Below are 13,725 nucleotides of genomic sequence, written 5' to 3' on the forward strand. Positions count from 1 at the left end.
AATGGCACTAAAAGTGATGTGGGATTTATTGCTCAGTAAAAAGAAAGCGAGCGATATAGGTTAGTATGTTTGAAATAAAGTAGAACATAACGTAGAAGCTACTCATTTCTACCTTCTCAGTGGAGATGGAGAGTTGATAACGCGATTATTTATTCTTGCAACTTCACACAAGGAGTATTATTTACTCCGGTAAACCTCAAAATGAGCACGTATTTTTCACATTATAAAAAGTTTCATATTTAGTAGATAAATGTTTATGAACTTTGTGATAAACTAGTAAAAAAAATTAATTCACTCGATAATTTGAATATTACTTTTAGAAGTTAAATTGCGTGGTGAAATCAAATGAGCTATTGAATCTTAGTTTAATGAGTTTCAATGTGATCTCATGTCGGCTTTAACCACGGCTCTTGGAGGATCACGTGACAATATAGGGACAGTTAAAATGGGTTAAAACTTGCCCTAGCCGCCATATAACTAATATCAGGATTTTTAAACATCCGGCTGACCTTGTCCTGCATATTTTTGTCATGGTATGTGCAGTAACTTAATGAAACTCAGAAATCAGCGTGTTCTGTTGTAATGCCAAAAACGGTTCAATACTTATCCTATCTCTCATATACAAAATATAAGACTTTCAAACTTCTGATTGTCTTTATATCGCATATATCGGTCAATATCTTAACAAAATTAACATAACTATTTAAATACTTATTAAGTTAATTTTACCTTCACTCACCGTTAGCAAATAATAATTCAAAAAGAAAGAGAGTCGATTTAGGAGGGTGCTCGGAGAACTGATCGCTAGCGAATCGAAATGCTAAAGAGCGGGCGGGATCCTTCTTTTAGTCCCTTATATATCTGCTGATGTCTTCATGGTGGTGTGATCGGTGTTAAGTTGTGTTTGTGTGCGTGTTGGTGCATGGTGTAGTGATGTGGAATGTATGGTATGTAGGTGTGGAATGTATGGTAAGTAGGTGTGGTTCTGTGGATGTGAATTGGTGTAGTGTGACAGTGTCTTACGGTGAGGGGGGAGTGAGTGGTCATTTAGCCATCCCGGCCCCCCTAGGCAAATTATTAGCCTAGTACTCGCTGCAGCTGTTGTAACGTTTCCACAACGCTGCTCAGTCCATAGGAAAGACGTGGTTGCGGTCTAGGCTATCGACGCCGTGGTGTTACATTCCGCGGGTGTATGCACGAGTTGAGGGTCGAGGTCCTGTTGCGCGGAGTAGGTGGCCGACCAACGTCGCGCCTCGAAGTGCGATGAAGTAGTGTGTGATGTGGTCTGCTGCAAATTTGGCACAGACCCGTGGACACACACTCTTGAGTCCCATGCGTGTGCGATAGGCAGTTAAGACAGTGCCCGTGTGCCTGGGCAACTTGTTGTCGTTGCAACGGTCGCATACTTCTGGAAATCCCACAATGTTGTAGTCGATGTGGGCGCCGACAAATGGGACATCGTATATGATGTGCCTCTGAAGGCGGCGATGATAGCGTCGGTGAAGGTCGCGTGCCACCGCGAGGAACTGGTGCTGACATCGGTGTCGTTGCAGGTGCGCTTGCAGGGGCAGTTGCAGCTGCAGATCGGGGCATTGGGGTAGGCCCCGTGCGTGGCACGTTGGTAGCCGACCGCACAGTTGGCGTATCCACAGCGTATGTTAATCTGTATGAAAGAGTTGTTCAATGATGCAGATTTGTCATATAAAGGATATGGATGATCGTACCACGTTATGTGGCATGAATGGGTCATCGTATTGATCGACCATTTTTTTATTAGTTATTTGTTATTTTTAACGGTTATTAACGAGTTTTTCGGTTTTTTACTTATTGATTTGATTATTTTATAGGATTGCGGTAGTATCGGTTGATTGTTTGCGATTTGCTGTGTCACTATTATCGGCGGTTGGGAGAAAGCATAGCTTCACGAGCGGTCTGGTTAGCATTCCGCTTTGTGTACGAAGATCAACCACTCGTATGTGACCGTCGGAGCCGTACTGTAGCTTTTCTATGCGCTCAAGCCGCCATTCGGTAGGAGCTAGACAATCATCATGGATGATGACACAATCTCCAAGTTTTGGTGCTTGTTCAGGAGTCTTCCAACGGTATCGTTTATGGAGATCCTTTATGTATTCTTCTTTCCATCGACGGCTGAAATCGTGATGGGAAATTTTAATTCTTTCCCAGCGATTTAATAAGGATAGCGACTCCACGCCTGGCTCAGGTATGGCCAGAATGGGTGTTCCTTTGAGAAAGTGCCCTGGAGTTAAGGCTGTGAAATCGGAGGGATCTTGCGAATGTGCGATTAAATGGCAAGTGTAGAAAGCGGTGATACTGGAGTAATGCAATGGCCTGATTAGCGTTAGCCACCCATTTATGGCAAATCTGACATTCATGGAAGCTTTCACTGATTTGTTTAAAATCAAAATCTTCTGGAGTTTTGTTAATGTAATCATGTTCCTCGTTTAAATGGCGTCGCCATTCCTGTTGTGATTCGAATTCTACGCCGCACTCTGGACACACAGAGGTAATGTGATTCTCTAAACGAGGATTAGCAAAATCATTGTGACCATTGTGCATACTACTGGCACTTGTACTGGACATTTTTTAATCATTTGTCGTTTACTTTTCTTCCGTATATTTAAGTAAACTAAAAAAAGCCGCGAATGTTGAGGCCAACAAGAAAGCAATATCTGACGCAGATATTATTTATCTTTGTCCAGAATGTGGTAATGAGTTTAGCGAACAAGCTACTTGGCGGACACACGTTTTTAAAGAGCACAACATTGAGAATGCAATTTAAACTAATTTTCAATTGCTTGAAAATAAACAGTCTTACCTCTGTCTTTACTGTATGGATGTGCAAAATACTACCCAATTTGCCGAACTACAGCGCCATCGTTTCAGCATATCTTTAATGCAAAGTGTGTTCCAAAACTAAATCCAGTAAACCAAAAATATTGCTTCACCTTCAACAATGTCAGGCTCATCAAAAAAATCCGGCTCGAAGGACCATATTTAAATACTTATTAAGTTAATTTTACCTTCACTCACCGTTAGCAAATAATAATTAAAAAAGAAAGAGAGTCGATTTAGACGGGTGCTCGGAGAACTGATCGCTAGCGAATCGAAATTCTAAAAAGCGGGCGGGATCCTTCTTTTAGTCCCTTATATATCTGCTGATGTCTTCATGGTGGTGTGATCGGTGTTAAGTTGTGTTTGTGTGCGTGTTGGTGCATGGTGTAGTGATGTGGAATGTATGGTATGTAGGTGTGGAATGTATGGTAAGTAGGTGTGGTGATGTAGATGTGAATTGGTGTAGTGTGACAGTGTCTTACGGTGAGTGAGTGGTCATTTAGCCAATAACCTCATATATCACATACTTGTACAAGTATAGTGATTTTCGTTATTCTAACAAACCCAGTGCTAAATACCATATGTCGGTCAGTGTTTGAGTAATATATTTATAAAAAAGTAAGGAACTTCTAAGTTCGGGTGTAATCGAACGTTTCATATTCTCGCAACATGCATGGATCAAAGCCGGGGAAATTACTTTAGGTGTTGGCAAAATTTTATATTAAAGGAAGTATTGACCTGATTCAACCCATTTTCGACACAAAGACATATTATTATCGAGAGTTTTATTTATTTATTTATTTGATTATATGAATTTCAATTATATATCTTACACGTTGACCGATATTTTCGGTAAAAAGTCAACTATAGGGACTGGGGTCCACATATTCATGTGTATAAAGTTTTATGAAGATATATCAATTTTTACTCAAGTTATAGCTTGCACAGACGGACGGACGAATAGACAGTCAGCGGGATTTCAACTCGTTTTTTCATCCTGATCATTTATATATACATAACCCTATATCTAGCTCAATTAGTTTTAGGTGATACAAACAACCGTTAGGTGAACGAAACTATTATAATTTGATTTATTTATTAAAGGAAATACAATGATAAATAATTATACTACCTATAAAATAAGACAGCACTAGCGACAAGGCCTTCAGCTGTGGGCTTATTTTTATACTCTCGCAACCTGTTGCTACAGAGTATAATAGTTTTGTTCACCTAACGGTTGTTTGTATCACCTAAAATTAATCGAGTTAGATATAGGGTTATATATACATAAATGATCAGGATGAAGAGACGAGTTGAAATCCGGGTGACTGTCTGTCCGTCCGTCCGTCTGTCCGTCCGTCCGTCTGTCCGTCCGTCTGTCCGTGCAAGCTCTAACTTGAGTAAAAATTGAGATATCTTTATGAAACTTGGTAGACATGTTTCATGGTACCGTGAGACGGTTGGTATTGCAGATGGGCGTAATCGGACCACTGCCACGCCCACAAAACGCCATTAATCAAAAACAAATAACTTGCCATAACTAAGCTCCGCAATAAGATACAAGACTGTTATTTGGTACACAGGATCACATTAGGGAGGGGCATCTGCAGTTAAAATTTTTTTTTAAAAAGTGGGCGTGGTCCCGCCTCTAATAGGTTTAATGTGCATATCTCCTAAACCGCTAATGCTATAATAACAAAATTCACTGGAAGCAAATTTTTTTAGCACTTCTATTGACGGTGTGAAAATAGTTGAAATCGGGTGGCAACTCCGCCCACTCCCCATATAACGGTACTGTTAAAAACTACTAAAAGCGCGATAAATCAAGCACTAAACACGCCAGAGACATTAAATTTTATCCCTGAGATGGTATGGGATGACTTTATAGGAACCGCGTTCAAAATTAGACAGTGGGCGTGGCACAGCCCACTTTTAGGTGAAAACCCATATCTTGAGATCTGCTCAACCGATTTCAACCAAATTCGGTGCATAACGTTCTTTTCATGTTTCTATGTCATAGTGCGAAAATGGGCGAAATCGGACTACAACCACGCTTACTTCCCATGTAACACCATTTTCAATTCCATCTGATTCTTTCACATTCCACTATGCAAATCAGGTAAAAATGATTATATCGGGGGTTTAAAAACTTTGCGTGAATAATGCAATTAAAGTATGCCACCTTGCGGCCAAAAATTGTCTAAATCGAACCAAAACTGTTCAAACCTCTAAGTACTAAATATGTGGACCCCAGTGCCTATAGTTGACCTTCTACCGAAAATATCAGTCAATCCACAAAGAAATCTCAAACGAGTATACCATTTGACCTTGCGAGAGTATAAAATGTTCGGTTACATCCGAACTTAGCCCTTCCTTACTTGTTACTTGTACTTTTTTGTATGAGATTTTACTTATGAATATGTATGTACAAGTATATACTAATACTTATGGTTATACTTAAATACTAATGTCTATTCTTATGCTTAGAATTAAAGGGTAGCAATATATGTTAGTATAGGAAAATTTTATTATGGTAGTTTTAGATGAGATGCTTTAGTTGGGCTCTGGAGATGAAGTTGTAAATTTCTTTTATGTTGGCAGTTGACGGTTCTTTGAGGAGTTTCGAAGGAGAAGACTCGACATAGTATCGTCTTATATGACGAAAGGTAGGGCATATGTTTAGTATGTGTTCTACAGAATTTGTTGGACTGTTGCATAGCCGGCAGCCAGGCGTTATGTTGCGGTCCAGGATATGTTGGTGCGTTAAAATGGTGTGTCCTAAACGGAGTCGTGTAAAAATTTTGATCTCCGGAATGCTGCATGTAGAGGGGTATACTGCTTTTCTTTGTTCGGGATTAACGAGCCGGTAACGGTTGTCGTAAGTATACCAGTCCGCTTTAGCTTTAAGCTTTGAGAAATTTTCAACAAATCGCACAATGACTTTGCTTTCATTAGTTCTCACGTAAATACATGGACTAAGAGTGGCGTTTTTTTCTTCTTTATCAGCGAGTTCGTTTCCTGGAATGCCGCAGTGTCCTGGAATCCACATTACTTTAATTTTATTTCGGCTATCAATCAATTTGTCCCGAATTTCACTGATTAGAGGGCTGCTGTTGGATGTATTTCGAATAGCTGTGACTGTTGCAAGGCTGTGGGTACAGATAACATATTTACCTTTGGAAGACGTGATCCATTGGATAGCTTCTTTTATTGCGTATGCTTCTGCGGCAAAAACAGAAGATTGTGATAAAAGTAATCCATTTTTAATGATTTCCGAGATCTCGGAAACCACTGCATATGCGGTGTGGTTGGGATTTTTTGACCCATCGGTGTAAATGAATTTCCATCCTTCTGAATAGAGATCTGTCTTGCGCTGCATAAACTCTTGTTTACACACCTCGTAGTTAGTGGAGGCTTTGTTCCAGGTCATCAGTTTGTCTTCTATAACAGAAGAGTCTAGAGCCCATGGAGGATGTTTTTTTCGAGCGTTTGGGTGAAAGGTGAATATCAAGTTCATCAACGTACTTTAGAATTAATGGTATTGTTGATGGGAACTTGGATGTTCGTTTTTTACGGGTAGCCGAACCTATGTCGTTGAGCAAATTCAGGTTAGAGCCTAGATATACCTTTGGTATCAGTCGTAATGTGTTAATCTCCAATCTTTCGTTAATGTGTGGAATTCCGGATTCAGCGAGAATGCTTTTGGTGCTTGAAGTTGGGTACGCCCTAAGGCTACGACTTACTGCCATGTGATAAGGCGCATAGAGTTTCTTTAGCTCGCTGCCGGCGTGATATCTGAATATTGGTAGTCCATAATCGATAATTGAGAGTAGTAAAGATCTCACGATATTGATAAGGATTGTAGTATAAACAAAAGAAAAGAAAACAATGTTTTTTCAACTTAAACTTAGAGTCAAAGATTAATCCTAAAATTTTAATTTCATTTACAGTAGGTATTTTTATGTTATTAAAAGAGAAAGTAATATTATCACATTTTCTTTTACGACACATATGTAAGATATTACATTTATCTAAGGATAACTTAGCCTCGGATGTGAGCGACCAGTTAGATATATTATTAAGTATTTCCGTAAAAGTTAATTTGACGTTATTCAGATCGAGTTGTTTTGAAAATATCAGAATGTCGTCTGCATACATACAGTAGTAGACTAGGAAATTGGATAGTATCTCACTGATTTCATTAAATACAATTATAAATATGACCACAGACAAAGGGGAACCTTGGGGAACTCCATTTTCTAAAGGCCAACAGTGAGAAAAATTATTGTGAACTTTAACCCGAAATCTTCGATTTTGTCAAAAAAATTTTAATTAGGTTGCAACATTTAGGTCCCAATTTCCATTTTGCTAATTGTTGTAGAACTTTATGAAGTCCGATACGATCATACGCTTTTTCAAAGTCTAAGCTAAGGCAGGTAACGTGCCCCTTGTTCGAGATAATTTTGGAAGAATGGTGCTCGAAGTATAAAAGGGCATCCATTGTACCTTGATTCTTTCTGAATGCGACTTGGTTGTGACTGATTAGTCTACTCTTCTCTGCGTACCACATTAAACGTTTAGAGATTATTTTCTCAAAAACTTTTCCTAAACAAGAAAGCAGCGAAATTGGCCTATAGCTTGTAAGTTCTGATGAAGATTTTCCAGGTTTCGGTATTGGGACGATTTCAGCGATTTTCCAACTTTGAGGGTATATACCGTTTGAAAGTATTTTATTGTAAAGATTTACTATCTTTTTTTTAACGTCATGTGGGATGTGTCTTAACATGTCATAGGTAATCCTGTCGACACCAGGTGTTTTACCTCTGGAGTTTGATAGTGCGACGTCAAACTCATCAGTGGAAATATTAGATTCTAAACTTAGCGCTGGATTGCTAAGATTTCCGCTAGGTAAAAGTTTATGGCCTAAATATTTTTGTTTTTCAGCTGCGAACTGTTTTTTGAAAGTAGAGTCACTTGAATAGGAGCTCCAGAACGTGGCGAACTCGTTCGCTATAATATTTGGGTCATTAGTTAATCCAGATTGGGTGTTTAAGTAAGTGATTGTAATAGGTTTTTTCACGCCAGACAAGCGTCTTATGTCACGCCAAATAAGTTGAGGAGAGGTTTTGAAGTTAATATAATCAGTAAATTCTTCCAGACATATTTTCTTAGCCTTCTTGGTTTGTCGTTTAAAGATAGCATTATCACGTTTATATGTTAAGAGATCAAGAAGGTTGCGTGTTTTTTTATATTTATACCAGCTTTTGCGTTTTTGCGTTCGAAGGATTTCTAGTTCATTATTCCACCATGGTTTATATCGGTGTTGATATGTATTCTTGGTTTGAGGGATGGTGTGGTGCGCTGACGAACATATTATTTTTCTTACAAGTGCGGCCTCTTGATTAATATTATTCGAAACAATGAATTTACTAGATATTGATGAGCAGAGATCTTTGTATTTCTCCCAATTGGCTTTATGTGTTAGAAAAATTGGTTTAAACTTTTTTGTGGACGTGTCTGGGTGAAATCCGATTTCTATCATCAATGGGAAATGATCACTACCATGGAGGTTCCTAAGGACCTTCCAAGAACACAACGGAAAGATATTGGAGGAACATGTCGTAACATCTACATGAGTGAACGATTGATGGGTGGAGAAGTGTGTAGGACTACCATTGTTTAAAACTATGAGGTTGCTGCTTAATAAGACGTCTTCAATCTTTGTACCTCTATCGTTTGGTAGAGGAGAACCCCAGATCGGGCTCCATGATTTGAAAGCGCCCACCCAAATTATAGGATTTTGCGTTTTATTTAAAATATTTAAGATATCTAAGCAAGAGAAACTTTGCTTGGGAGGGATGTAGGTATTGATTATTGTTAGTTTTGGATTAAATAATATCTCAATCGCAATAGTGAGTAAGGTGATATTGGTAAAAACAATTTTGTGAGGTATGTCTTCTTTTACCAAAATTGCAACACCTTGTTTGCTGTATTGGTATTGAGGGCTATTAAGGAAATAACTATTATAGCCATATGGAGGTTTAGGGTCGAAATTATGACGTATATGTGTTTCTTGTTAACATAACACTGAAGGTTTCAGGTCTTTAATTATTAGCTGCAGTTCGTGAAAATTATTGAAATATCCGTGGATATTCCATTGCAAAATTGAAATCATTAAGAAGTTAAGAGAGTTGTGGGAGTATTATGTTATTATATGTGTGTATATATGATTAGTATTGTGTGGCTAGGTCTTCTATTGATAATGAAGTTTTATTGTTGGAGTGGGAAGAAGGACTAGTGAAAGAAGAATTGTGTGAATCGTTTGGATTAGAATTTTGTGATTTTTCGATGCTGATCTGTTGTAGGTTGTTATTGTAGGCAAGTCTATAAGAAGTATTATTGTTTTCGGTTGGATTGTTGTTTTTAGAAGGAATTTCATTGATTTCTTGCGCAGGTAGAATGTTTTGGTAATCGATTATTCGTTGTGATAAAAATTCGTATAGTTCGTTGTCACTGTTTGGGATTTGTGGTAAAGTGGTGATGTTTGATGTTAGGTTTCGTTGTTGATCAGAAGAATGCTCAAAACTGGTTTTTCCGCTTACGTTGTTTGTAGTTTGATTTGGAATATGTTTTTGGTTGTTACTTATTATTGGGCTTTTGATAATAGATGAGAAAGAAGGACCACCAACAAGAGATGGGCATTGATTTTTATATATGTTTATCGCTTCTCTCATTGTACATTTGTTTTGTACTTGCAATTTCAATGTCTCTTTAGATTGCAAAAATTTGGGACAAGATCTGTCAAAAGATAGGTGCTCTCCTGCGCAGTTTGTACACATTGTACGTGTGCATATGTCAGGGTTATGGGGAGGTACATTGCAGCGGTCGCACATTTTTGGGTTGTTGCAGCGTTTTGCAGTATGATTTGATTTCCCGCAGTTTTTGCATCACATTGGGTTTGGAAAATATGGTCTAACCTTAACAGAATGCCATGTGACATCTATGTGGTTGGGAAGTTGGTACTTATCAAAAGTAAGGAGACAGACTCCGGTATGTTTTGGTTTTCCATCTATGATTTTGGTAAATTTGTACACTTCAACAACTCCTTGGTCAGATAAGTTTTTAATGATTTCCTCTTCCCTCAGGTCGATTAGGTTTGGAGCATATATTGTGCCTTTAATATAATTAAGTTTTTCATGGTATTTTGTATTCACTTCACAGACACCGTGAAAAAATTTAGTACGAATGAACTTTTCGGCGGTTGATTTGTCTTTTAGTAATAGGCAAAGACTTCCGTCGCGTAGTTCTGTGATTTTTATGATTTATTTGCATACTAATTTTAATGCGGAGTGAATTGCAAAGCAATTATACTTATTTAATGGTTTATTTATATCAACGGACGATAATACAACGTATTTAGGATTTTTCACTTCTATTTCTGGGAGATTAGGAAAAGGCTCAAATTGTTTTTTTATTTTTTTCTGTTTTGGTTGGGGGTCAGATGCCAGCAAGGCAAATCTGTTATCCCCAAGATTGGGGGGCCCGGAGGCCATTGTTTCTTATGTCCCAAACTATAAGTTTGTAGTTACTATATATGTATATATGTTTTTTTTTTTTTACGTACCAGAAATTACAGAATAGCTCAGCTCAAGGAGCAAACACACTGTGAAGTAACTATAGCACAAATAGAAACCGTTCCGTAAAAGGAAAAAAGAAAACACGTCTGCTCGGCACGAGGGATAGTCGGTGACTGACTATTATAATATAATTAATTAATTAAAGGAACTTCCCCGGATTTGATCCTTGCGAGTTGCAAGAGTATGAAATGTTCGGTTACACCCGAACTTAGCTCTTCCTTACTTTTTACACAATGTGATTTATGTAGAAAGAGTATCAAATATTCTCATGCTACGTTATTAACATATCTTAATCACTAATCGGTATAAAAAATTATGGCATCAGTCAGCCAGAAGAATTGAAATTTCTGGTGTTAGTCCGAAGGGGTTCAATTTTGGTTGACATCTATGATAACTTTTGTAAAGCAATAAAGCTGATAATAAAGAGATTGTCAAATTTTAGTTATTTTCAAACATTTGAACTCAAAATTTTTTTTTAAATTTAAATTTTTTGAAGTTACTACAATATAATGTACATAATACATATGTAAGAGCTGTCTTTGTTTTAGTATTGTAGTTGTGGACATAACCGTCACAAGAGAGTTATTATGAACAAAAAAAGTATTCAAGGACGGGCCGACCTACTTTTCGAAATATTTCAAGCTCATACATGTATAATAAACTGCATTTTTGATGTGGTAAGGGTCCCATACAACTAAATCTTGTCATCTTGATCATTCCGATATACATATATCGATTAGATTTAAGTATTACAAACCACCGTTCGGGAAACAAAAATAATAATCTATGTAACATATTGCGAGGATTTAAAAATTGTATTTTTGCGACAAAGTATCCGTACGAAGGTGTCCATTTAAATTAAATTAATTTGCCAAAAAATTCTATGAGAAAATAGATCAATCCATCCAGACCCCTTCCGCTAGCTCAGCAAATGTCGCCACCTGTTAATTAAGAATTGTATGTAAAGTGCTGCAAGGATATGGCGACTATGGAGGGCCACAATGAATGAAACGGCAAATCTGTTTTGCATTTATTGAATTAAATGATTGGCCATAAAAGCGACAACTTTGCACAATTTAGTGCAATAACAACAAGTATGGCACTGCTATTACGATAAACGCAACAATCACTCAAACTGCTGCAGTAGCAACAACAGCCACAACAAAAATAACTATTGCTGATGTTTGCTAGCGCTCCACAAATGCAGCTGACTGCCCGAGTGCCAACGAATGAAATGCCGCAAAGTCATTAAAATGAAACACAAAAAGCGATTGAACAAGAACAATAACGGAAATAGCAACAACTAGCAAGTAAGTGCTGCGCCCTCATGCATGTAATGGTGATCAATTAATAAAAGCAAATAAATTTCTTAAACAACAGCAGCAACACCAGCACGAGCGCATACGGAATGAAGAATGATTGCCAGAAAGCACAAGGTGACGGAGGTCAGATAGTCGTTGCTCCCAGTGCCAGTGGCACAACTCTGCGCCCTCGTCGGGTGCAGAAATGCTGTTGCCGCACCGGCTCCCGGCTAAGCATACAGACATTTGTTGCCACACGATAGCAACAACAGTGCCAGTAAAAGTGTTGGTCATGTATGTGAACCTCGTTTGGTGTGTGGGTGTGAGTGTGTGCGTGCGTGCCAGTGCCACTATTTCGTGCAGCGTCAACATGTAGCTTTTACTGTCGGAATTTCATTGATGGCATCTGTTGTGCACGTTGGCATGTTGGTGCAACAACAATAGTAACACGCCTTGCACCCATGCCGCCTACAAGCACACTTTGGGGACAAATAAAATAGAAAAAACGCAAAAAAGTCACACGCGATTCGCTGCCTGTCAATTTGGCAGTGCACTTTGCTGAATGCTTACTTGCATATGAGCTCACGTTTATTGTTGTTGTTGCGTTTGTAGTCACAAGTTTGCATGACCTGCGATCATCTTTGTGCTCGGTGGCGCGCTTATCGACACCATCATCAACAATGTCCATAGTTATTGGCATCGTCACCGTACACTCCATCATCGTCATAGCCAGCTTCCCCACCCGCTGGTGTTGTATTGTTGTTGCTGCACATTTGTGTATCGCCATCAGCGTTACTATCGTCAATCGCTTTTGTGCGTTTTTGTGGAGGTTCGTTTTACAAAATGCACTGTAATTGTCGGCTATTAGAGTGACCAAAACAACATTGCCGAAGGCGAGCAGCAACAACACATATACACAAACACACGTAGATATATGTGCACTACCTTGCAGCGTTTCCTGTTCCCGCCACTTGCACCTACCCTGCGCCCCCATGAATCTATTAAGGCATACGCTATGCAAAATGCAACAAAGTTGTTGTGGGTGTATAATTGTTGGTTGTACTGACAACATCTGCTGATCCACTGCCGTCGGCACCCGCTGGCGTGCCCAAGCTTCTGTCCGAGCCAAGTTGTGCGCTCTAACGCCAACTGTTCACCAAATCAGTTTGGTCTTCATAAATAGTTAAGTTTCTACATAAATGCATGTGCATTTGATTGTTTATATATGCATGAGTTTGATGTTTCGACTGTCCTTCGCTCCATTGCCTGCATTCATTCAAATAGTTGTCCAGCCCTTTCAATTTTGTCATAGTCAACTATATATATCACCCATACGCAGCGTTGGCCCTCTACGATTTTTCCCGTCTGTATTTGAGTGTGTGTGTGGGTGTACGAGCATTGTGGCATGCAATATGTTAACGCCCCTAGCTTTTGTGCATTCATGTATGCGAAATGTAAACCGGAGTGAATTATTAACGACAAAAGTGATTTTAAGTAAGGGTTCATTAACTAGAATGCGAATCCATTCATTACTTATTTTAAGTCAGTGATTTAAAACACTATGCTTTTCGAAATGTGATACACATATATGTAGAGGCACATTGTTGTTTTCAGTGTTGTCAGTAGTTATAGATGGTGTGAAAGAATTTAAAACACCGCATATGATTTGTTGTATGTCCATTTGACGACAGCTGGGGTTGCGCAACTCAAACGGACCTGGATATTGGCCGGCAAGGATATTATCTCGCCGGTTTCCTCCATATGTGGAGTAAATATAAACATTTCATATTTATAATATATAGAGCATAATTCAAGAGCGCCAACAAATATATTTGCGGAATAACAGGCAGCGCTTACAGACAGCAAGTTCTCTTCTTCTATAGAAGTCAACTAGAAGTTCGAAAATATTTACAAGGTGCGTTCCAAAGTAAACA

The 13,725-nt window shown here is 38.5% G+C and overlaps 1 protein-coding gene across 1 annotated transcript; it reads right to left on the bottom strand.

Annotated features, from left to right (window-relative positions):
• Positions 1-5,392: 5,392 nt before the first annotated feature.
• LOC138857784 (uncharacterized) lies at positions 5,393-6,237 on the bottom strand. The gene has a single exon (XM_070111562.1). The coding sequence runs from the start codon at positions 6,230-6,232 to the stop codon at positions 5,393-5,395; it is 840 nt and encodes a 279-aa protein (XP_069967663.1). The 5' UTR covers positions 6,233-6,237.
• Between the last annotated feature and the right edge of the window lie 7,488 nt (positions 6,238-13,725).

This window comes from Bactrocera oleae, chromosome 6 (genome assembly GCF_042242935.1).
Source record: "Bactrocera oleae isolate idBacOlea1 chromosome 6, idBacOlea1, whole genome shotgun sequence".
In the NCBI taxonomy this organism is placed as follows: Eukaryota; Metazoa; Arthropoda; class Insecta; order Diptera; family Tephritidae; genus Bactrocera; species Bactrocera oleae.